The 25,197-nt window shown below is 40.6% G+C and overlaps 1 protein-coding gene across 13 annotated transcripts in view; it reads left to right on the top strand.

Moving 5' to 3' along the window:
• The window catches only part of CEP192 (centrosomal protein 192), a 182,988-nt gene that overhangs the window by 59,124 nt on the left and 98,667 nt on the right, over window positions 1-25,197 (top strand). For all 13 annotated transcript variants that reach the window (XM_063699366.1, XM_019014173.3, XM_055368391.2 and 10 more), the window contains 14 exons: window positions 28-154; window positions 3,188-3,359; window positions 6,043-6,961; window positions 7,845-7,993; window positions 9,347-9,577; window positions 18,128-18,253; window positions 18,391-18,534; window positions 18,656-18,719; window positions 19,144-19,283; window positions 19,381-19,473; window positions 20,030-20,148; window positions 21,334-21,507; window positions 23,053-23,143; window positions 23,307-23,483. In XM_063699366.1, the coding sequence (XP_063555436.1) occupies window positions 28-154; window positions 3,188-3,359; window positions 6,043-6,961; window positions 7,845-7,993; window positions 9,347-9,577; window positions 18,128-18,253; window positions 18,391-18,534; window positions 18,656-18,719; window positions 19,144-19,283; window positions 19,381-19,473; window positions 20,030-20,148; window positions 21,334-21,507; window positions 23,053-23,143; window positions 23,307-23,483 (2,726 nt within the window). The remainder of the gene's footprint in view (window positions 1-27; window positions 155-3,187; window positions 3,360-6,042; window positions 6,962-7,844; window positions 7,994-9,346; window positions 9,578-18,127; window positions 18,254-18,390; window positions 18,535-18,655; window positions 18,720-19,143; window positions 19,284-19,380; window positions 19,474-20,029; window positions 20,149-21,333; window positions 21,508-23,052; window positions 23,144-23,306; window positions 23,484-25,197) is intronic.

The following is a 25,197-nucleotide window of genomic DNA, read 5'->3' as shown; positions in this document are numbered from 1 at the left end:
TCACTGGAAAATACCCCTTTCTGATAGATTTGAAAAATACCTCTCCTGAGCATGGTGGACGTGGCTCAGAGGATGAGCAGGAGAGCTTCAGACCTTCCACGTCACCACTGAGTCATTCTTCTCCTAGTGAAATTTCTGGAACAGGTTCATCAGGGTAAGTGTGTACCTTCTTTTTTAAAAAATAAAAATATGCGTTCAGTATAGGAACTGGGAAAAAAATGTGTAAAGAAGAAAAATTACTTATCTGTGCATTCGTCTCTCAAAGGTAACTCTTGTAAGCTGTGAATTTCTTTCCAGCTATTTTTCTGTGCAAACTTTTGTATATTGCTTTTTTTTTTACTCTTTATAACAATCATTCTCTGAATTTAAAAGAAAACTAGTAATGTTACAGACTGCATAATGGATCTGTCATGGTTCACTTGATACTTCTGGTGAATACTTTGTATCTTAACTGTTTTGCTATATAAATGATATTGGGATGAATAACTTTGTTCATAAAATTTTAATTTTATGAATGTCTTTTGTGGCTTTATAAAAGATCTTTAGTATGTTTATTGAAAGAGTCTAATAAATGGAAAAACTTGCCTAACCAGCAAAATTATCAAAAATGTTAAATGTAGTTTTGATTTGTTTCAAAATATTGGATTTCAAAGATACCTATTAACTACTTACCAAGCTGCCATTAAAGTTTTTCATGTTCATCTGAAGCAACATGGTATGGTTCAGCTAGTGCTAAATGTCAATGGAGAGCTTAGTTCCTTCTATGACTCCTTATGGATGCCTCAGTTTGAAACACTTTCATATACATATACACAGTCACTTCTTATTTAATAGTTAATTGCTTTTTTTTTTTTTCTTTTTTTTTCCGACAGAGTCTCGCTCTGTGGGCCAGGCTGGAGTGCAGTGGTGTGATCTTGGCTCACTACAACCTCTGCCTCCTGGGTTCCAGTGATTCTCCTGCCTCGGTCTCCCGAGTAGCTGGAACCACAGGCACGTGCCACCATGCCTGGCTAATTTTTGTATTTTTAGTAGAGATGGGGTTTCACCATGTTGGCCAGGCTGGTTTTGAACTCCTGACCTCAGGTAATCCACCTGCCTCGGCCTCCCAACGTGCTGGGATTACAAGCATGAGCCACTGTGCTTGGCCTGCATATTTTAACAGATGTATTACTAGTCATCCAGCCCAAAGCAAATTTGAAGATCATCTGGCTGTGACATGGTGTAGTATGTTTACAGTCTTTGGCTTACACGTTTTTTCCCGTATGTTTCTTGTAGGTATTGCTTTACTATCCCTATGGAAGACTAGAGGGATATCTGAGACTAGCTTGATTCTTTTTGCCTTTGAATTGACTTGATGTTTTTGCCAAAATTCTTTATTTTTCTAGTCTAATAATTGCATTAGGGTATATCTCTGTTTGATTCTTCATCGTTACTTTGCTCTGTCATACAGTATACCCTTACGGTATGTCTCCCCTTTTATTTTGCCTATGTTCTTGCAGTTCACTTTTCATTATTTGAGATAATTTCACCTAAAAGCATTTGTTCTTGTTAACCAAAGGAGTCAAACTAATACAACACATCATCCAGTGACTCAGAACATTTTCCGTGCTATATCATGCTGTGTGTATGTGTTTGTGTGTGTGTGCATGCGTGTGTGCGGGAGTGCATGTGGATATAGAAACCCATGTAGGTTCATGTCATGCGGGAGCTAAAGAAGGCCTGAAGCGATTTGGTTAGTAATACTTTGTTGCTGTTGGTTAGAAACTTACTAACTGGTATTTTGACAATACCGTCTTGATTTGGGACTTTTTATTTATTTTTTACTTTTTTGAGGCAGAGTCTCTCTCTGTCGCCCAGGCTGGAGTGCAGTGGCGCAATCTCGGCTCACTGCAAGCGCCGCCTCCCAGGTTCACGCCATTCTCCTGCCTCATCCTCCCGAGTAGCTGGGACTACAGGTGCCAGCCACCATGCCCAGCTAATTTTTTGTATTTTTAGTAGAGACGGGATTTCACCATGTTAAACGGGATGGTCTCGATCTCCTGACCTCTTGATCCACCCGCCTCGGCCTCCCAAAGTGCTGGGATTACAGGCGTGAGCCAACGCACCCAGCCAATTTGGGACTTTTTAAAAGTTCAGAATTCAAATTTGAATTTTCTGTGTACGTCCATTGCCTAGCTGAGTATTCTGAACTTTGTACAAAAAAGAAAGATGGTGGAATCCAGTCAAATGAAGGGCTGAATTCAAGCTAACTGGCAGAGCATAGGTGTGGAGACTGTTTCCAAATGTGGCTTGACACTTATTTCCTATCCCCTGTGCTCTTTTGCACTGTGACTTTGCCACTTCCCCTCAAGAGGTGCAGTCCGTTTCCTGCTCCTTGCATCTCGGCTGGCAGCCCTGTGAAAGGTGCTTAATGAACAGAGTAATGAGGAAGTAACCCTGGTGTTTGTGCAGATAGATGTGAGACTCACTATTTGTCGCTTTCTGATCTTTTCATTTTATGTTGTGTAGCAGGGACATCTTTCTGAACCAAGGCTAGAACAGCATGCTTTTGAATGGCTGCATAGTGTTGTATTGCATGTTTGTGCTCTAATTTCTGTAGCTCAGTTCCTCCTGTCTGATTTAAGCTTTCCCACTTTTTGTCCACAGTGATGTGGACATGTCCTTTTTGTGAAGTCTTTATATTTATCATTAATTTTTTTTCTCAGGATAAATTCCTAAATGTAGAATATCTGAGTCAAGAGGCCTTTGATATGTACTGCTTAATTGCTCAACCAAAAGTTGTACCACTTGATAGTCCCACAGTGGTATGTGACTGTTCCCATTTCTTTGCACTTATCTGCATGATTTTTTTTCCTCTTTGCTCGTTGAGGGTTGGAATCTTCTGTTCATTTCTCTATATCAGATACTTAGCAGATTTTTATAGAATGAATAGCTAATTGCTAATAATGAATTGCTGTGTGTCTTTATATGGTATCTATTAATGAAAATGCCACAATACATTTTACACTAGTTTAACAGATGCTTCATTCAATGGGAATATTCTTTACAATTTTAGATAATTAAGTGTAAACATTGAATTTGTGGTTGAGTCATTTGCAAGATTGTAGGCCCATAGGAATGGTTTTTTGCTAAGGTAGATAGTTGAAGGACTGGAGAACTCCAGGTGTGAGCTACTCTTCTCTTTCAGGTGTGCGTTAGAGTCCTTTGGTTCAGCAGCTCAGCAGCAGCAGCCTCCCTGTGAGCAGGAGTTGTCTCCCTTGGTGTGCTCGCCTGCTGGGGTGAGCAGGCTGACGTATGTGTCTGAACCAGAGAGCTCCTATCCTACCACAGCCACAGATGATGCCCTGGAGGACCGCAAGGTGGGCAGCCACTTGGATTATTTATTACTAAGGCTTTCAACTCTTAAAAGTGTTAACAGATGTTTGATTCAGACTACAGTTCAAGCCTATATAACTTCAGTGTTGGTCTTTTATCTTTAAAATGATTTTTGTATTTGTGTGCACATATTAAATACCTACTCATGCTGGTAGACACAGAGGTACAAACATTTTAGGATCTGCCCTTGAAGAGCTCTGTGGGGTGAGGCATGCTGTGTAATGAAGTGCATCATGCTGCGCGCATACTATGGGGACTCAGAAGGTGGTGGTTGGAAGTCTGACTGCCTTTGCTTCAGCAAAGGTTTCTGCAGGGATAAATACACTGAAGCCACACCGTGCAGGACTGCTAGGAGTTAGGCAGCTGGGAAGCAGAGTTAACACATGGGGAGGTGGAGAGTTGTAAGATACAAACTGCATCTGGGCACTCCAGGAAGTTTAGAACGGCCACAGTGGATCATGTCAACAGGGAGAAGTGGATGAGGCTAGAAGAGGGGGGACCAAACCGGGAAGGGTGCTGGGTTTAAAATACGGGAGTTTGAAGGCTTTTTAGCAGGTCACTGTCATGATCTGTTTTGATTTTGTTTTGTTTTTGTATTTTTTAGAGACGATCTCACTCTGTCACCCAGGCTGGAGTATGGTGGCACGATCACAGCTCACTACAGCCTGGGACCGCTGGTCTCAAGGGATCCTCCTGCCTCAGCCTCCCAAGTAGCTGGGACTACAGGTGTGCACTACCACACCTGGCTTATTTTTCATTTTTTTTTGTAGAAACAGCTTCTTGCCATGTTGCTCAGGCTGGTCTTGTACTCCTGGGCTCAGGTGTTCCTTCTGCCTCGGCCTCTCAAGTGGCTGGGACTACAGGTGCCTACCACCACATCTGGCTAATTAAAACAAATTTTTTTAGAGATGGGGTCTTGCTATGTTGCCAGAGCTGGTCTTGAACTCCTGGCCTCAAGCGATCTTCCTGCCTTGGCCTCCCAAAGTGGTGGGATTACGGGCGTGAGCCACCAAGCCCAGGCTGGTTTGATGTTTTAAAAGCTCGCTCCAACAGCAATGAGGAAAGAGGGAACAGTAGGAGCAAAATTAAAATCGGAGATTTGACATGAGGCCACTGTAGTGGTTCAGGCAAGAGACAGTGCACGCTTGGGCCAAGATAGTAGCAGTGGGAATAGAATAGAAGATCAGAGAGATTTATGTGGGAGAAGCTAGTATTAGCTGTTTTCGTGTGTGGACGTTGTGGATGTGACAGTGTGCAGTTTTTTGATGAGCTAACTATGGCTGCTGTGGGGATGCTGCATAGTCTTCCTGCACCAAGCCACTGAAGAGTTACTGAATACACAGCGTAGTGTGAGAGCATTACACCCCTTTCTACGAAAGCTGTCTTTTTCATGTTGTTGTTAGATACTGAGTCTGCATGTTCTTAGCGTAGTGGTTGAGAGCTGGGTTATGGTGTCAGATAACTTATCTTCTGCTGCCTCCTCAGACAGATTACTAAACCTCCCTCAACCTGTTTCTTCATCTGTAAGGAGGAATAGTATGTGAGGGCAGTGCTTGTCACCTAGTAAGTCACCACCGGATACAAATTATTTGTTATTATTAATTGGCAAATAATATAGTCTTTGTTTCTTAGTGTCTTTATTTCTGAAGCTTTGGCCAGGAGAAATTTATAAACCAAGTACCAAAGCAGTCAGTGAAGGTCACGTCTATCTAGTCTGTAAATTTCAGCTGGTCCATCCTGCAGAGCTGCAGATGTCACTCCTCAGATTATGCATTATGTACAAATAAATGAGTGTGGACATTTACCAGGACTGTTAACTTCATGCTTCATAGAGCCACACAAGTTTAGAAATGGGAGAGGGCTTAGAACACATAAAAGTTAGCATCTTTGGCCGGGTGTGGTGGCTCATACCTGTAATCCCAGCACTTTGGGAGGCTGAGACAGGCGGATCACCTGAGGTCAGGAGTTTAAGACCAGCCTGGCCAACATGGTGAAACCCTGTCTCTACTAAAAATACAAAAAATTAGCTGGGCATGATAGCGGGCGCCTGTAATCCCAGCTACTTGGGAGGCTGAGGCAGGAAAATGGCTTGAACCCGGGAGGCGAAGGTTGCAGTGAGCCGAGATTGCACCATTGCACTCCAACCTGGACAACAAGAGCGAGACTCTGTCTCAAAAAAAAAAAAAAAAGTTAACATCTTTGAATCTTCAAGCCCAGGCAGTAGCATGGACAGATGGTGGGGTGGGGCCCTGCCAGCCTGCTGAGCTGCCGCCTGACCTCGAAGTCGTTATCGTTTCAAGCTTGCTCAGCCCCCACTCCTTCATTACTAATTTATTTAGATTTTTATTGTAAAGTTTACAGAAATCCCTTAAATCTTCAAAAAGTTACTAGACTCTGGTCGTTTATCTGTGCAAAATTTTCAGATATTCTTAGTGTATACCTCCTATTTATTTTCCTCATGGTATAATTCTTTTTACAAAACAACAAACAGAAATTTTCTAATTTAAGTCTGCATTTCACAACTGCAAGACTACTATTTTTGTGTAAACCAATTTTTTTTCAAAGAGACACCTCATGCACATCTCTTTGTTACTTGAGCTTTTACCAGCATGTTTCAATTTGTTATATTATCTGTGGATTATTAAAAACAAATTTTGTTGCACTCAGAGTGATATCACCAGCGAGTTGAGTACCACAATTATTCAAGGCAGTCCAGCCGCATTGGAGGAACGGGCTATGGAAAAATTGAGAGAAAAAGTTCCATTTCAGAATAGAGGAAAAGGAACATTATCATCTATTATCCAGAATAACTCTGATACAAGAAAAGCAACTGAAACTAATTCTCTGAGTAGCAAGCCTGAATATGTAAAACCTGACTTTAGATGGAGTAAAGATCCTTCCTCCAAAAGTGGAAATCTGTTGGAAACCAATGAGGTAGGTTTGACATCAAACCCTGAGGAATTGGACCCGATCAGGCTGGCTCTCCTGGGCAAGTCAGGTCTGAGCTGTCAGGTGGGGTCAGCCACATCACACCCTGTGTCCTGCCGGGAGCCTATAGATGAAGATCAAAGAATAATTCCTAAAGATAAGTCAACTGCTGGCCGTGAGTTCACTGGCCAGGTTTCTCATCAGATCACCTCTGAAAACCAGTGTACTCCTATTCCCAGCAGCACAGTTCACAGCTCTGTGGCTGACATGCAGAACATGCCTGCTGCTGTGCACGCACTCTTGACACAACCCTCTCTCAGCGCTGCTCCCTTTGCTCAGCGGTATTTGGGAACACTCCCTTCAACTGGAAGCACCACCTTGCCTCAGTGCCATGCTGGCAATGCCACAGTCTGTGGCTTCTCAGGAGGCCTTCCCTATCCAGCTGTTGCAGGAGAGCCTGTGCAGAACTCTGTGGCTGTGGGAATTTGTCTAGGATCAAATATCGGCTCTGGATGGATGGGTACCTCTTCCCTCTGTAACCCATATTCTAATACCTTAAATCAGAACCTGCTAAGCACAACAAAACCTTTTCCTGTGCCGTCTGTTGGTACAAACTGTGGAATTGAACCATGGGATTCAGGAATGACATCAGGATTGGGTAAGATGCTTTTTCTCTATTATTATTGCTGGCTATTATTTTCTCAAATGACACCACAAAGCTAGTTTGTTTCAAGGAGTTACTGGTTAGCATTAATTCCTTGTAAGTTTTGTGCTTCTTCCTAAACTGAGAACACCGTATATTTCTGTGCAAGCGTCCCTAAAGTTGGCTTAGAAAAACGCTACACTTATGCAGGTGACAGGCTGCCTATGGCTCTGCCTTCCTTATCTCTCTTTTGCTCTGTCATTCCAGTTTTGTGATTATTTCCCTTAGGAAATGTCCAGTTTAGAATTGAATCCCAGAATGAGTGAGTGCCTCCACCTTGTGAGTCTCTGGGTGGCTGCTGTGGTGGAGAGGCAGCACTCTCGGGTGCATTTGTGGGGCAGCTTCTCTCTGGGAGCTGTGCTTTTACTGACATGGTGCACACGGCCACTGGGGTGCTGTCTTCTCTGCCCTCCGGAGCAACTGCGTGAGGATGTTGGAACATAGGTGGTAGTATTAAAATCTGATACGTGTCCACATCTGGAAAGTTAGAGCCTCTGGAGTTTTTTTTTTTTTTTTTTTTAAGGATAAGCAATGACTTACAATTTATGAGAGAAAAGGAGATTACTTACAGGCAGTAACCTCAAAGAATTGATTAGCCATAATTATGAGTTTGATCCAATTTTAATTTTTCTTTTCCTGGGCTGTATGGAAGCAGGAAAAAATTGTTGGCAGGCCTCTGAGGCTCATGCAACATCAAGGACTCCTTCATCTGGAGCACTTTGACTCTAGCTCTGTGTAAACAGGCCATCTTATAAACTCATTGCCATTTAACAGATTTGGCTTGTAATCAGGGGTTTGCTGTAACTTGCATTTTTGACTGTGCCTTATTCTCACCCAGGGAGTGTCCGAGTGCCCGAGGAGTTGAAGCTTCCTCATGCTTGCTGTGTCGGGATCGCTTCCCAGACCCTCCTCAGTGTGCTCAATCCAACTGACCGCTGGTTGCAAGTCAGCATTGGGGTCCTCAGCATTAGTGTTAATGGTGAAAAGGTAGCTTTCTATGTATTTCTCATTTAACCTAACGGTTGCATTGTGTTTAGGTGCTTGATTCCCCCCATCTCTAGTGCTAGGTTCTCCCTTCACGCCTTTATTAATGCACACAGTCATTGCCATGGTATCTTTCTCTCAGACCCCTTTTGTTGTAGTGCTTGTAGAGTGTAAAGTGAAACAGAGTTTTGCATTTTCCATCATTTATTATTTATATTTTATTGTTATTTATTTGTAAAATCCTATAAATTTGCTTTTAGTGCTATTATTTAAATCATCAAAAGTTCTGAGTTTCTTGTTTCTACTTGTCAGTTTTGTTAAAGGTGATTGAATATAAGTAACCATGACTTATAAAAAAAAAAAAGAAAGCAGTTACTCTTGGAGCTTATGCCTTCATTTGGCAAGGGAAGTCTTTTTGACTAATTTATCTGATGATTTTCTTACATGAGCTTTTGAAATACCTGGAAATGCAGTTTTAATATGAACTTTTAAGACAGATGTCTCTTACATGATCAATTACAGTTGCTGTAATTCTAGACTCTAAATCTTCTCTCCTGGTTACAGTGACCATTTGAACATGGGTGAGTGGGGAGGGGGGATATATGGTCAGCAGCTGTTTTGAAATGTCCCAGTTTTATGACTGTTACTTGTGAATCAGCATTGGTGGATGCTTCCCTCGTGCCTCTTAGTGGCCATCGTCTGCCTGGTAAAATAAGATCGCCTCCCCCTACGCCGTCTTGGCTTTTCCCCTCTACTTCCAGTCCTCAGGTTAGATGAAAAGTAGGTGATTGAAGGAGAGGATTGAGGGTGGAAGGTGGGCTGTGAAGACTTTTTGGGGGCATCCTGGAGTCTGTGAATGAAGCAGTGGTTGTCTGTGGAAGTGGGGAGTAGAAAAGAAGATCCCCATTGACAGTGAGGAGGGAGGGTGGCTGGAGTTGTCACTGCAGTCGAGGCGGAGTCAGGGCTGTGGGGGACCTCAGCGGTTAGCCTGACTCTTCTTCCCCCCAGCCCCCGCCCACCGCTGTGTTGTGGGTGCTAGAGAGAGTTACAGGGCTGTGAAAGAGTGACCCTTGTCAGTGTCCTTTTTAAGACAAGTGAGTGTACAGGTCAATGTGCTTGCTTGGAGGTGGACCGGGGAGACAGCCTTGGTGCAGCAAGAACATTCAACTCAGGAAGCATTTGACTCGTTGTACTTTAGAGACCATAAATGACAAGGTTTTGACATTTTTGAAGAGATAACAAATGTTTTAATTTGGCAGTTTGAGTGATTGGGAAAAGGAATCTTAAAACTAGGTGATTCTACTTGATTTTCAGTGTGAAGCCATTAATAACGAACTTTATGGCTCTTTTTTGAAGGTGGATCTTTCAACATATCGTTGTTTAGTCTTCAAGAATAAAGCCATCATAAGACCTCATGCCACAGAAGAGATAAAAGTGCTTTTTATACCATCCAGTCCTGGGGTTTTCAGATGCACATTCAGTGTTGCTTCTTGGCCATGTTCGACAGATGCTGAGACCATCGTACAGGCGGAAGCTTTGGCCAGCACCGTCACTCTCACTGCCATTGCCGAGAGTCCTCTTATTGAGGTATCTGTTTGTAAATGAATCTTTGTCATACCTGGCATTTTAAAGAAGACTGTTTAACCTTAGAAGTAAAATTTGGGAAAAAGAAATTTGTGGACGAAGGTGCCACAAAATTAGTTTCAAGCTGAACTTTGGTTCTTAATGTCTTTTTATTTCAAAATTTAAAATTATTTTTAGTTTTACAGAAACACAAGTATACTTGCTTAGATATCTATAAAGCAGAGTATAAGGTTAAACACTATTTTCCAACTGATTTCCATTGTATTATTAGATGTGCACTTAGCAACATGCCAGTGGTTCATATTCTTTTTATATTTCTGTACCTGGAGATTATTTGCCAGCTAGAAAAGTTTCCCTTCTCTAGTCACCTATTTTCTGGAAGCCAAAGAAATTAGGTCTGGCCAAGTTGGGATAATAAGTGGTCATTGGATTATATGCTCATTTAGGATGATGACTCTCAACCATGGCTGCACATTGGAATAACACTGGGGGGCTTCTAAATGTACCTCAATACCTGAGTCCCACTTAGACTGACTAAATCAGAGCGAGGGAGGGTGTGGCTGCCTCTCGGTGATTTTCAAATCTTCCCAGATGATTACAAATCATAGCCTTAGTTAACAACCACTGCTTTACAGGAGCTATCTCCTCCTAGTTGATAGTGAAATCAGAACTAACATATTGAAAAAAATTAAGGAATGTGAGAGGGAGAGATGGGAGGGTGCAGAACAGAGGAAAAGCAGAACAGGTCTTGATACAGTCCTGAGTCGCTTAACAATAGGGGTATGCCCTGAGAAATGTGTCCTTAGGCAATTTTGTCATTGTGTGAATATCACGGAGTGTACTTACACAAACCTAGATGGCACAGCCTTCTGCACACCTAGACCTTATGGGATAGTCCATTGTTCCTAGGCTATGTACCATTGTTCCCATACAGCTTGTTACTGTACTTAATACTGTAGGGCAGTTGTAACACCATGATAAGTGTTTCTATAGCTAAACATAGAAAAGGTACAGAAAAAATACATTATAAAAGATTTAAAAAATGGTACATTTTATAGGGCACTTACCAGAGGACTCGAAGTTGCTCTCTGTGAGTCAGTCAGTGGTAAAGGCCTAGGACATTACTGTACACTCTTGGAGATGTTATAAACACTGTACAGTTAGGGTACACCAAATTCATAAAAGAAATTATACTATGATGTTATGATGGCTATATCACAAGGTGTTAGGAATTTTCCATCTCCATTATAATCTTATGGGATCACTGTCCTGTATACAGTCCATCATTGACCAAAACATCATTATGTAGCATGTGACTTTAATTAAAAATTAGTTGATTTCAGCTGGGCACTGGCACACACCTGTAATCCCAGCACTTTGAGAGGTCAAGGTGGGTGGATTGCTTGAGCCCAGGAGTTCGAGACCAGCCTGGACAACATAGTGAGACCATGTCTCTACACAAAATTTTAAAAATCAGCTGGGTGTGGTGGTGCATGCTTGTGATCCCAACTACTCAAGAAGCTAAGGTGAGAGGATCACTTGAGCTCAGGAGTTTGAGGCTATAGTGAGCTATGATCACATCACTGCACTCCAGCCTGGGCAACAGAGCGAGACCCAGTCTTAAAAGGAAAAAAAAAATGAACTAATTTCCTAATATGTGAATTGAACTTAACATATTTAGCTAACCACACTTAACAGATGTTACTGATATCCTCCTAAAGTTAATTAGTTGTTTCAGGCCAGATGCGGTGGCTCATGTCTGTAATCCCAGCACTTTAGGAGGCCGAGGCGGGCAGATCACCTGAGGTCGGGAGTTAGAGACCAGCCTGGCCAACATGGCAAAACCCTGTCTCTAGTAAAAATATAAAAATTAGCCAGGTGTGGTGGCAGGCGCCTGTAATCCCAGCTACTCAGGTGGCTGAGGCAGGAGAATTGCTTGAACCTGAGAGGTGGAGGTTACAGTGAGCTGAAGTCACGCTATTGCACTCCGGCCTGGACAACAGAGCAAGTCTCTGCCTGAAAAAAAAATAAAGTTAATTAGTTTTTTCATTCCACAAAGCTGTAACTGTGACTTGCAGTTTAGAGGTAGGTGTTGGGGATGAGACACAGGGCAGCCACTCTGGGAGACGGGTGAGAATCACCAGTGTTTCCCCCACAATACACGTTCTCTAGGGGAATGCTTAGTAACCTAGCTCAATGACTTTATTTTCTAGGGCATGGAGGAGGAATTTGATTGGAAATGTTCTTTATAAAGTTTTTTTTCCATGTTTTTGTGTTCCTGTGTTCTTATGTTGATATTTGCACATATTATAAACTTTTAGTGATCTTTTTCTTTTTGGCTAAGTGCCATTTTATATACTTCTCAGTCAGCTCTGCTCTGCTTGCTTTTCTTTAGGTCAAGGATTTTTAGCATTAACACTACTGCCATTTTGGGCTAGAAGATTTTTTGAGGGTGGGAAAGGCTGTCTTGTGCAGTGTAGGATGTTTAGCAGCGGCCCTGGCCTCTACCCACTGGGTGTCAGTAATACCCTTTTCCCCACTGTGATAACCAGTAACGTCTCCAAACATGGTCAAGCCACCCCTGGTAGGAACCACTGAGAACTGGTGTTATTAACCTCCTGCATTTAAATACATTTCACTATATCAGACTGTTGAGCCTGCCTTTAAGCAGTTTACCTTTCTGTAGCAGACATGATAAATTACATTTATGCAATATTTGGCATTGCTGTGTCCCGAGCGGCTCACATATATCAGTGGTGTTTGGTAGTAGAAGGCAGTGGTTCCCTACTGGTGTGCTCATTGGAATCACCTGATGAACTTCAAAAACTACTGATATCTGTGCCTGAGCTTTGAGTCCAACAAACAGACAAGTTTGGGAACCACTGGTGTAGGGAATAGTTCAGTGTTAAGCCAGTTAAAAGCTGCCTTCTTGGAGGAGTGGAACTAGAGGAATTAGGCCCTGATGGTTCAGTAGGATTTGACTAGGGAACAACATTCCCTGTGAGAGAGCATTCAGGAATTTTATATAGAGGCCACATGCATGGAAACTGTTAGATTACTTTCTCAACGTGATAAAGCGTCTCCCAGGTACATAATGCAAATGTTACAGTTTAAAGTATATGCACCTTTATTTTGGCTAGATATTGCCAATTTGTTCTCTAACTTACATTCCTAGAAGAAATGTGTGCGCGTTCCTGTTATTGCTAACATTTGGTACTGTTAGATATTTTTTTTTTAAAATCATTCTGGAGTGGTATGGAATTTTTTTTAATTAAAAATTTTTCTTTTATTTAAAAAATTTTTTGTGGGTACCTAAATAGGTGTATATATTTATGGGGTACATGAGATGTTTTGTTTCAGACATGCAGTATGAAATAAGCACATCATGGAGAATAGCTTATCCCCTCAAGCATTTATCCTTTGAGTTACAAATAATCCAGTTACGTACTTTAAGTTATTTTAAAATGCACAATTATTATCGGCTATAGTCATCCTATTGTGCTGTCAAATAGTAGGTCTTAATTCATTCTTTCTATTTGTTTAGTACCCATTAACCATCCCCACCTCACCCCCAACCCCTACACTTCTGAGCCTTTCATAACCATCTTTCTGTTCTCTGTGTCTGTAAGTTCAATTGATTTGATTTTTAGAACCCACAAATAAGTGAGAACATGTGATGTTTGTCTTTCTGTGCCTGGCTTATTTCAGTTAACATAATGATCTCCAGTTCCATCCATGTTGTTGCAAATGACTGGATCTCATTCTTCCTATGGCTGAATCGTACTCCATTGTGTATATATACCACGTTTTCTTTATCCATTCATCTGTTGATGAACACTTAGGTTGCTTCCAAATAATCTTAGCTGTTGTAAACAGTGCTGCAATAAACATATCTCTTTAATATACTGATTTCCTTTCTTTTGGGTATCTACCCAGCAGCGGAATAGCTGGATCACATGGTAGCTCAATTTTTAGTTTTTTGAGGAACCTCCAAACTGTTCTCCATAGTGGTTGTACTAATTCATTCTCATCAACAGTGTACGAGGGTTCCCCTTTTCTCCACATCCTCACCAGCATTTGTTATTGCCCGTCTTTTGGATATAAGCCATTTTAACTGGGGTAAGATGATATTTCATTGTAGTTTTGATTTGCATTTCTCTGATGATCAGTGATGTCGAGCACCTTTTCATATGCCCATTTGCTATTTGTATGTCTTCCTTTGAGAAATGTCTATTCAAATATTTTGCCCAGTTTTTGATTGGATTATTAGATTTTTTCCTATAGAGTTGTTTGAGCCCCTTATATATTCTGGTTATTAATCCCTTGTCAGATGGGTAGTTTGCAAATATTTTCTCTCATTCTGTGGGTTGTCTTTTCACTTTGTTGATTGCATCCTTTGCTGGGTAGAAGCTTTTTAGCTTGATGTGATCCCATTTGTCCATGTTTGTTTTGGTTGCCTTCGTTTGTGGGGTATTGCTCAAGAAGTCTTTGCCCAGATCAATGTCCTGGAGATTTTCCCCAGTTTTTTTTTTTTTTTTTTTTGAAATGGAGTCTCGCTCTGTCACCCAGGCTAGATTGCAGTGGCGTGATCTCGGCTCACTGCAACCTCTGCCTCCTGGGTTCAAGCTGTTCTCCTGCCTCAGCCTCCCGAGTAGCTGGGATTACAGGCAGGTACCACCACGCCTGGCTAATTTTTGTATTTTTAATAGAGACGGGGTTTCACCATATTGGCCAGGCTGGTCTTGATCTCCTGACCTTGTGATCACCCCGCCTCAGCCTCCCAAAGTGCTGGGATTACAGGCGTGAGCCACTGTGCCTGGCCCCAGTGTTTTCTTGTAGTAGTTTCATAGTTTGAGCTCTTAGGTTTAAGTTTTTAATCCATTTTGATTTGATTTTTATATATGGCAAGAGACAGGAGTCTAGTTTCACTCTTCTGCATATGGATATCCAGTTTTCCCAGCACCATTTATTCAAGAGACAGTCTTTTCCCCAGTGTATGTTCTTGGCACCTTTGTCAAAAATGAGTTCACTGTAGGCCGGGCGCGGTGGCTCATGCCTGTAATCCCAGCACTTTGAGAGGCCGAGGCAGGTGGATCACGAGGTCAGGAGATTGAGACCATCCTGGCTAACACAGTTGAACCCCGTCTCTACTAAAAATACAAAAAATTAGCCAGACGTGGTGGCGGGCACCTGTAGTCCCAGATACTTGGGAGGCTGAGGCAGGAGAATGACGTGAACCCGGGAGGCAGAGCTTGCAGTGAGCCGAGATTGTGCCACTGCACTCCAGCCTGGGCGACAGAGCGAGACTCCATCTCAAAAAAAAAAAAAGAGAGTTCACTGTAGGTGTGTGGATTTGTGTTTGGGTCCTCTATTCTGTTCCTTTGGTCTGTGTATCTGGTTTTACGCCAGTACCATGCTGTTTTGGTTACTGTGGCTCTGTAGTATAATTTGAAGTTAGGTAATGTGATTCCTCCAGTTTTATTCTTTTTGCTTGGGATAGCTTGTCTATTCTAGGTCTTTTGTGGTTCCATGTAAATTTTAGGATTTTGTTTTTCTATTTCTGTGAGGTAGTATGGACGTTTTAACAATGTTGATTGTTCCAGTCTGTAAACACGGAATGTTTTTCTATTTTTTTGTGTCCTTTTCAATTTCCTTCATCAGTGTTTTATGGTTTTCATTATAGAGGTCTTTTACTTCTTTGATTAAGTTAATTCCTAGGTATTTAATTCTATGTGTGGTATTGTAAATGGGATTACTTTTTAAATTTCTTTTTCACATAGTTCAGTGTTGGCATATAGAAATGCTACTGACTTTTGTATGTTAATTTTGTATTCTGTAATTTTACTGAAAGTTTTTTAATCAGTTCTAATAGTTGTTGTTTTTTTTTTTTAAACATGGTCACTTACTTTAATAGCAGTACATATACCATGTTATCACCATGGGATGTAAATTGAGGTTAGACAAGATAATTTCCCAAGTGTAATAGCATTCTGTGGTATATAAAAGTTTGTGTATGCTCTCCAGCCAAACCAACTTGCTCAGAGGTCATTAATCACTTCCATTATAGGTAATTTGTTTAGTTTAATGTTTACAGTTCTTAGGGAGAAAATAACACACATTTAAAAATTGTTCATTTTTTCCATGAGTGCTTAAAATACATATTTCTATTTCAAGATGACATTTAAAAATTATTCTAATATAACAACAGCAAAAATATAGTCTGCAGTTACAAAAGAACTAAACTAGAATCCGTAAGTTATGCTCATGTGTACAATTGTGATTCTTTAATCAATACTATTCCTATGCAGCTCTATTGTAAGCTTTTGAGATTTGGTTTAAACACACACATACATACTGGCAGTTGTGGGAGGCTTTACAAGTTATATTCCATGCACTCTTTGGACAGAGTTCTAAAAGAGCCAGCCAGTCCACAAGACAGGCAGAAAAAAGTTAAATTAACTGGGGCAAATAGGACTCTTATATAACATCCAAAACATGAGATTCTGCAACAAACTGGGGGTACTACAGGGTTGGCCTGGTGTCTTCTCTAGAACTAATTTCATCACACAGTTTAAGATGAACATTTCAACACCATCAAGTGCATTTAGGTGACATGTTTCTTTTATGTTAACTCGACGTCCTTGAATGGCCTAGTTAGTAAACTAGTCACTAGTAATTCGGTCACCAGGCAAATCAAGCCTGCAAGAAAGGAAGTCAATATTCAAAATGCCATGTTACCATCTGAACTCACTCAAATAGTTTACTTTCAACATGAATATGTAACTTCAATAATGAGATGTCTAACTAAAGCAAACTCCTTCAACAAGACGAAGACAGCATCTCATTTAAATGCTCATCTTTTCCTTCCATATTACCTTTGACTAATGTTTTAGTTCTAAACAGTTTTTACAGTCCCAACATTAACATTGTTAACAGATTTATCAAGCTATTTATACATCTTTTTGCTAACCATTGCTTCATGAATCTCTTGCTTTTCCCTTTGTTACGGACTCTGTTATCTACATTTAAAGTGAATTTACTTCAAAGTTTATTTCATGTTTCTAGTTCTTGGGTTACTAACGCTTCTACTAGTTACTTTTGCTGAGTCTTCCTGATTTTCTTCTAGTGGCTTCTGATTTTTTGATATTTAAAAATTTTTAATGCGAGTTCACATTCATTGAGGCTGCTTTTTGCTTTAGGAATCCAATGATGTGTCCTAGTCTTTGGAAGCGTCCCTTGAGAGTACTTTTGCAGAAATGTTTGAGGTGTTAAAAGCCTTTGTGATTTTTTTCAGCTTGGGGCTCCCATGTCCCATGTGGCCTAGGCGTAGGCTTTCATGTTCTTGCAAATAATCTTCTATGCCACCCCTCTCTGGACAGGTTCCTTGTTGACTCCATAGACATGTGGACAGTTTTTTCAGTTCATTCCTTTGAGTTTCTGGGCTTTATATGCAGATTTCAAATTCCATTCGAGCCTCACCCTGCTCACAACAAGCTTGAAGTCACATCTTCTGTTCTCTGGAACGTATTAAAAGCTCTACCACCTTGAGGGCAAGTCTGGAACCCAGACCTTTCTGGGCCACCATGGAAATCAGCTCCTACTTACTGGTCTGCCTTTGATCTCTACTTATTTTGTGTTTGGCTAGAGCAAAACAAAATGTGAGCACGTCTGTGTGTGTGTGTGTGTGTGTGTGTGTGTGTGTGTGTGTGTGTGCGTGTGTATAATACAGTCTGTCTTCTGTATCTGTGGGTTCTGCATTCTTGTGTTTTACTAACCTTGGATCAGAAATATTCAGAATAATAAAAGGGGTAGTTGCATCTGTATTGAACATGTACAGACATTTTTTTCTTGTTATTATTCTCTAACAATAAAGTATAATGGCTATTTACATAGCATTTACATTATATTAGGTACTATTAGTAATCTAGAGATGGTTTGAAGTATACAGGAGGATGTGCCTAGGCTATATGCAAATACTATGACATTTCCTATCAGGGACATCCACGAGTTTTGATATCCGGTGGGGGTTCCTGTACTGTCAAACATTTTCACATGTGGGTGTGTGAGGGGTCTGAGTTTGGTTGGTTTCCCGCATTTAGGGAAGTGAGTCTGTCATGATCATAGGCACTTGTTTTAAACTTTTGATATGTCTGTTTTGATACCATTTTAACATTTGCAGATTAAATCTGAAAATGCCAAGATATTCATGATCTTTTTAAAAGGAATTGAGAAGTTATTATTCTAATAATAGAACTCATTGAAAAGGGGTCTATAATTTTATAAAATTATCAGTTCATCTTAAGATACAGTCTTTTCAAAGTAACAGCAGCTGAATTTTGTAGTATATTTGGGTACGTAGACTACCTCAAAAGAAGAATTTAACATTTATTTTTGTAGAAATTAAGCAATTGTTAAATAGCCTGGGAAAATGTAGGTAAGTTTTACTTACTGCTGACTCATAATTTGTGGCTAGAAATGGCAGTGATATGAACATACATGTTGTGCTATTAATATATTGCTTTTCATAAATCATTCCCTTTTTTTGGTAATTAGGTAGAAACAGAAAAGAAAGACGTTCTTGATTTTGGTGACTTGACTTATGGAGGCTGGAAAGCCCTCCCACTAAAACTGATAAACCGAACGCATGCCACTGTGCCAGTTAGACTGATTATTAATGCTGTAAGTATGAACATACAGTAAGAAACCATTTACAGAATGCACTGATCTTATGAAAGTACATTTTTTTAAGGATTTTGTTAGCAAACTTAGCATTACACTGTTGGCTTTACTGAACTGATTCTTGTATTTCTGAACAGAACGCTGTAGCCTGGCGCTGTTTCACGTTTTCCAAGGAACCCGTCCGAGCTCCTGTGGAAGTTGCTCCTTGCGCTGATGTGGTCACTCGGCTAGCAGCCCCTTCTGTGGTCAACCACATGATGCCTGCTAGTTATGATGGACAGGTGGGAGAGAACTGGCTTAGAATTAAAGAGGAAATTAAGCTTCTAAACCTCTTTTCTTTCATTAAGATAGTAATCTTAATACCAGTTTACATTAAGACAAATTTTTCTTTTAATTTTATAGGATCCAGAATTTCTGATGATTTGGGTTCTTTTCCATAGTCCAAAGAAACAGGTCAGCTCTTCAGGTATCGTGTTTACACTGTGTGGGAATTGCTTTAATCTGTAGCTAGATACAAACTTGAGATGTATTTCCTTTGTCAATAAATGTCAGTACTTCGAAATCTGTCAACTATTTTATGTTTTTTTGAAATTGAGGCAGATGGCATGCTGTTTTGGGTCAATCCTGTGTAAGTGTGGGTAACTCCTGCAGATAGCACTGAAAACCTTTTAGAATATTTTCTGTTAATTGATCTTATCACATTTACCAGTTGGATGTTTTCTTTCTTTTTCCACCTTTCTCTTCACTCATTTCTATTCTTTTAACTCTTTAAAAAATCTGCTTGCCTAAATTTTCTTATTGCCCCTAAGGGCACTGTGTGGGACTGCTGATGGCATTTAGAATTAAATAACTCTCTGGTCTCCAAGCTAAAAGAATGAACTTTTTTTTAGAGATTCTGGACTCAGCAGAAGAATTCTCGGCAAAAGTTGATATCGAAGTTGACAGCCCAAACCCTACGCCCGTTCTTAGAAGTGTGAGTCTCCGAGCAAGAGCAGGAATAGCTAGGATCCACGCTCCCAGGGACTTGCAGGTAGCCTCAGTCCTCCTTTCTGCCGTTACTGCTTTCATTCATGCTGATTTCACTTTGTGACAGTTCGTTGAAATGTCTGTCTTGCCCCATCCTCCAGACGATGCATTTCTTGGCCAAAGTGGCTTCCTCAAGAAAGCAGCACTTACCTTTGAAAAATGCTGGGAACATTGAAGTTTATTTGGATATCAAGGTATGCACTTCCATGAGAGTGCCATAAGATAGTCTTTCCTCAGACTGTGAGAGCTCCTTGCTTTCTGCAGGCTGTTGTGCTCTTCCTGGCCCAACAGAGTGCCCTGAACCTCAGATGAAAGAATCGCTGAGAGTTTTTAAAAACTGGGTGTTATATAGCATAAAATATATGCTGTGGTGCTTTTTAAGTTTAAAGTTCAGTGTCTTGAATATGAGAACCAAGTTCTTAGATTAGTTCCTGAAAAACATGCATGTCACCCTTTGGTTAGAGTTGGTGAAGAATGATCCGCACACGTTGACATCATTTCTGAGACCTGAGGGTGAGTGAGAGGGGGTTAGTGATCCAAAATTACGGGTGAGGTGGAAGATAAGGTTTGTTGTAGAAGAGAAAGAAATATCCTTTCCAAGAGAATAGGACAAGTTGAGACCATGACAGACAAGAAGGGGACAAACAACCTGTCCTGGTAAATGAGAAATGCACGTAAGGCAGGAGCCACTGAGCGAAAACTGCGTTTTTGTAAGTCGGCATTCAATTATGATTATGTAACTATATTTAGGTCCCAGAACAAGGAAGTCACTTTTCAGTGGATCCAAAGAATCTATTCCTTAAACCTGGAGAAGAATATGAGGTTATTGTTTCATTTACTCCAAAGGATCCTGAAGCCTGCGAGGAAAGGTAATATAAAAATGTTATAATGGACCGGGCACAGTGGCTCATGCCTGTAATCCCAGCACTTTGGGAGGCCGAGGTGGGTGGATTACCTGAGGTCAGGAGTTGGAGACCAGCTTGGGCAACATGGCGAAATCCTGTCTCTACTAAAAATACAAAAATTAGCAGGGCTTGGTAGTGTGCACCTGTAGTTTCAGCTACTTGGGAGGCTGAGGCAGGAGAGTCGCTTGAACCCAGGAGGCGGAGGTTGCAGTGAGCCAAGATCACACCTCTGCACTCCAGGCTGGGCGACAGAGAGTCCGTCTCAAAAAAAAAAAAAAAGTTTTAATGACAGAGTTTTACTTGTCTCTCAAAACAGCCACTCACATGTGCTTCAAAATTCCACAGCCTGAATGACAAAGTCCATATATTTCTTACCTAATACATGGTGTGACTCTGTTTAATCTCCTTTCATTTAGGTTCAGATTGTCTTCTCTTTTTTTGACTAAAAATCTTCTTTTAAACCAGCTGAATCGAAATGAATAAATTACTATTTTCAAGTATATTCTGACAAAAGTAAATAATAAAAGATCAATTTGATGTTTCTCACTTTTTCTCCTGAAACTATTAGTTGACCTTGTCAGCTATTAAGATATCTTTCTCCATTTCTTCTCCAAGCCCATGACTTCTTGGCACCCAAATCATAAGTGAATATCAACTTAGAGTCAGAGCCCCACTGTCGTGAGTACTGAGCTTGCTTGTGTAACCCTAGCTTAAAGTACACTCTCCTCTGAGACACACATGGCTTATCCCCCTGCCTGGGTTATAGAACACTTTATCATGTGCTCAGTCTGTTCTTGTGACCTTACAGAAGAGGAGAGTCAGGCCTGCACCAGTGTGAATGCCTCTGCCTGGAATGCTTGCCCTCAACCTCCCTGGGCTGGCGCCTTCTGGGAGACTTTCCTCCACTCCTCCCAAATGTCTCATAAATAGCATTCCCAAAGCACGATGGCTTCTCACACCCCCCCGTGCAGATGCCATTGTGATCATCTCTCTTCTTGTCTGTATTCTCTGCAGCACAAGCTCTAAGGGTGGGAATATCATCGTATCCCCAGCACCCAGTTCAGTCTTTTGGACAATGGAAACATATAGGAAATAGTTGCGAAAAGAATTGAATACAGGACCTTCGACTTAGAATTCTTTCTTTCTTAGGATCTTGAAAATATTTGTGCAGCCATTTGGACCTCAGTATGAAGTAGTGTTAAAAGGCGAAGTCATTTCTTCAGGAAGTAAACCTCTGTCACCTGGACCTTGCTTAGATATTCCATCGATTTTGTCCAATAAACAATTTCTGGCTTGGGGAGGAGTCCCTCTTGGTAGAATACAGTAAGTGTCAAAGACTGACAAATCGTCCACTATTTATACATATTTTGGAGCAGACTACAAATTAATGTTTGCAGGAAAATTTTGTCATAATAGACACTCTTCAGGCTCAATTGTGCAGAACTGGAAAAACCTCCTAGATGGGCACGTGTCCTGATTCAGCTTTTCTTTAACATATATTCCAGTCCTGCAAAGAGCACCTGACACATGACCAACAATACAGTTACTGCTGAGGAGGGAGTATCCCCTTAAATTCACTGCCACTCTGTATTTTTCAAAAGCCAGCTGAGAGAGAGATTTATGGAGAGCTGCATAGAGAATATGCAGTACATCCATTCTTCTAAATGATCTAAATTTCTCAGTCAACAACCACATGGTTTTAGCAAAACCCATGAAAGTGTTTTTAATGCACCAGACTTGGGTGTCATACTTCCTGACCACACCGAATGGAGCACCGAAGGGAGAGGGGTACCTTAGGAAATGGGAGGTAGTATTTACTGTAAAATTGTTTGTTGTTGTTTTTTTTTGAGACTCCCTGTATTGTACAGGTTTATCTTTAAAAGTATCTCTGGAAGAAACATCTCTCAGAAGCCTATGGCAGAAACAGTTACACTTCACTCAAGCAATAACTGGCTTGTTCTTGACTTTTGAGTACATTTAACTGATGATATGACTCTATGGAAACCTAGCCTCTCCCATCCCACCTGATAACTAACTCTATACTTGAAAATGATAACCACAGTGCTTTACAAATTATAAAATAAATACATGAGAATGAAAACTTTACAAAATAATGTTTCTTTCAGGTAATTCTTCCCCAGTCATTGTACCTGTGGAAGGCTTTTCCTGGAGATGTCAATAGCCAAAGTTGTCTGCGTTTCTCTTAACACAAGGTGGATGAGACGTAGACCTCAGCTGCTGATTTATTAGCTGCTGATCTTCCCCAAATTTGAGTAAAACAGAGATTTACTCATGTATTCTCTGTTCTCCAATGAAGACAGCATTCACATAGTTTCCACAATTGAAGTGTTTTTATCAGTCAGGTGCTATTTTATGTCCATTCTTTTGCATTGTAGCTTCTTTAAAAGTAGAGTTAATTCAATATACTGTGTAAAAGACTACTTTGTACAAATGAGCCTCTTAGCCTAGGACCTCTTGTTTCCCTGAAAGCTCGCTTGGTTGAGCTAGGTATTCCAGGTAGGTGTGATACTGACTTAATGACTCGATGAATTTCTTCACCTGGATTTTCATTGATTGATGTTTTATATGACAGATAATACCTATACACATAGTATAAATAATAAGGTCAGCTGCAGAGCTATAACTGGAGAGAGATTAAACCAAAAAGCCTCTATAAGGTGAGTCTTGAGCCTACAATTTCAGAAACGTAGAGCCTAGGACTGTGGGGAGACAATTCCAGGCTACTGAAATGGCTCATATAGTTAGTCCATCTCTAGACATTGTGGTTGGTTTTAATTGGCTTCATTCTTATAATGATAGCAATATCCATGGAGAAAAACCATATTTAAAATGTCTAATTGTTTTTAGGTTTCAGAAACTAGCTTTAAGAAATAATTCTGCATCTACAACTCAACATTTACGACTGCTTATTAGAGGACAAGATCAGGACTGCTTTCAGGTTCGTAGAGTACGTGGATTCTTGTTATGTCTTCTGACTGGGTCTGGAACACTTGCATATGCAGACCTTTTTGTGTTATTTAGCTTTTAAGAATCTGTGTTAATGGTATGTTTTATTTGTGCTACTGCTTTGTTTTATGCAGTTAACTGTTTTTAAATTGTAGCTTCAGAACACTTTTGGTTCAGAACAGCGATTGACCAGTAACTGTGAGATCAGAATTCACCCAAAGGAAGACATTTTCATCTCTGTATTATTTGCACCTACTCGATTGTCTTGTATGTTGGCTAGACTAGAAATCAAACAACTTGGAAATCGATCACAACCAGGGATTAAGTTCACAGTAAGATCATTTTATTGCCTTTCCCTTCCCCTGGAGTTTATGCCATTTTATAACTATTGGTTTAATGTTGTAAATTATACAGTCTGCCTTTTATAAGTGAAAATATGTAATTATCTAGACTTACAAACAAGTTAGGGAGTAATTTATATGCTTTGTAGAATTGGCAAGTTATAATAGCAGCCAGCGTAGTATTCCTATAAGTATTAGTCTTTCTAACGCTTTTAAGTTTCATTTTAATTTGGAGATTTTAAAATGTACCCAGCTTTTTAGGAACACATCTTTGGGTAAATCCATGTGGAGCTGTTTAAGATATTAACTTTCCCATTAAATTTTATTTTCTCAATTATCAGCAAAAATACTGTCTTTGTCTATTCAGTCGGCTATAACTAAATACCACTGAGTAATTTATAATAAACAACAGAAATTTATTGCTCACAGTTCTGGAGGTTGGGAAGCCCAAGATCAGAGCACCAGCAGATGCGGTGTCTGGTGAGGGTTGCCCTCTGCCTTTTTGTCCCCACACATGGTGAGAAGGATGAGAGTGCTGCCTCCAGTCTCTTTTATAAAGGCACCAAGCCCGTGCATGGGGCTGGAGCCCTCATGGCTTAATCACTTCCCCAAAGGCCCCACCTCTTAGTACTGTCACATTGGGGACTAGGTTTCAACATGTGAATTTGCAGGGGGACATCACCGTTTAGAGCATACCAAATACCCATTGACTGAATTTGCCAGCTCCAAGACAAGAGTTTTTATGCTTTTTAATTGCCAGCATAATATGTAAAAAGGATTTGAAGCCATTTGTATAGACACATTCAAAGCAATTAGAGATAAAAGTGATAAATCATAGAGGAAAGGAAGCAACGGCAAGGCAGTTGGAAGAAACTCCAGCTACATGGTTGTGCATGCCTTATAACTAACTGCACAGGTGTTTGGCAGTGGGGCTGGGGCTCAAATTTTGGTTCTATATCCTAGTGTTAAAGAGGGGATGTGATAAATTACAAGATTAACAATATCTAAAAGTTTTTAGAATTAGGTATGTATGACAAATACAGCTTTGACACTGGAGCTTGAGCTCTGTGTCCTGTGGGGTCACTTGATTGGCCCCATGAGATGGGGTGGGCAAAGCTGTTTAAAGATGTTAGTGTCATTTTAAAAACTGGCGTCCTTCCATGTGCACCCAGGAGACACTGCCAGAGCCTTTAAGCTCTCTGACGATCTGATTTTGTGTGAGGATGATGCTTGGTTTGTGGAGAGGACTACATGGGCTGTATTTTTCAGACTTCTTGAATATATTCTGATTTGTTTAGGTTTACTAGCCATGATTTTGAGGTTGTTCTCAAGGAAGAATCTCTAGTAAGTCTCTGGTGATTTAGGGCAGAACCCTTTGATTTAATAATCAACCAAGCAGGGGTTTGACATCCTTTGAAGACAAATCGGATCCTGGTGGGATTCCTACCCATATAGATGGCTGCCCTGTCCTCTCACAGAGGTGGGCTGGATGGGGTTTTCCTGTGGGCTATGGATAAATATGGCTATTATTTCACAAGAAGACTCAGAGTATTAACATTGCTGTGCCTTTGTAAAGATAAAGTAGCCTGCAGAGTGGCAGAAGAGCTGTTAACATGACAGGAGAACCCAGGGAGCCAGCCCTGTCTCTGTTACTTACCTCTCTCATCTCATCAGAAGCTACTTGCTGTCCCAACTTGCCAATTTG

Source organism: Gorilla gorilla, chromosome 17 (assembly GCF_029281585.2).
Source record: "Gorilla gorilla gorilla isolate KB3781 chromosome 17, NHGRI_mGorGor1-v2.1_pri, whole genome shotgun sequence".
Taxonomy (NCBI): Eukaryota; Metazoa; Chordata; class Mammalia; order Primates; family Hominidae; genus Gorilla; species Gorilla gorilla.
Note: the sequence above shows the minus strand (reverse complement) of the source record. Positions and strands in the feature narration are given on the sequence as shown.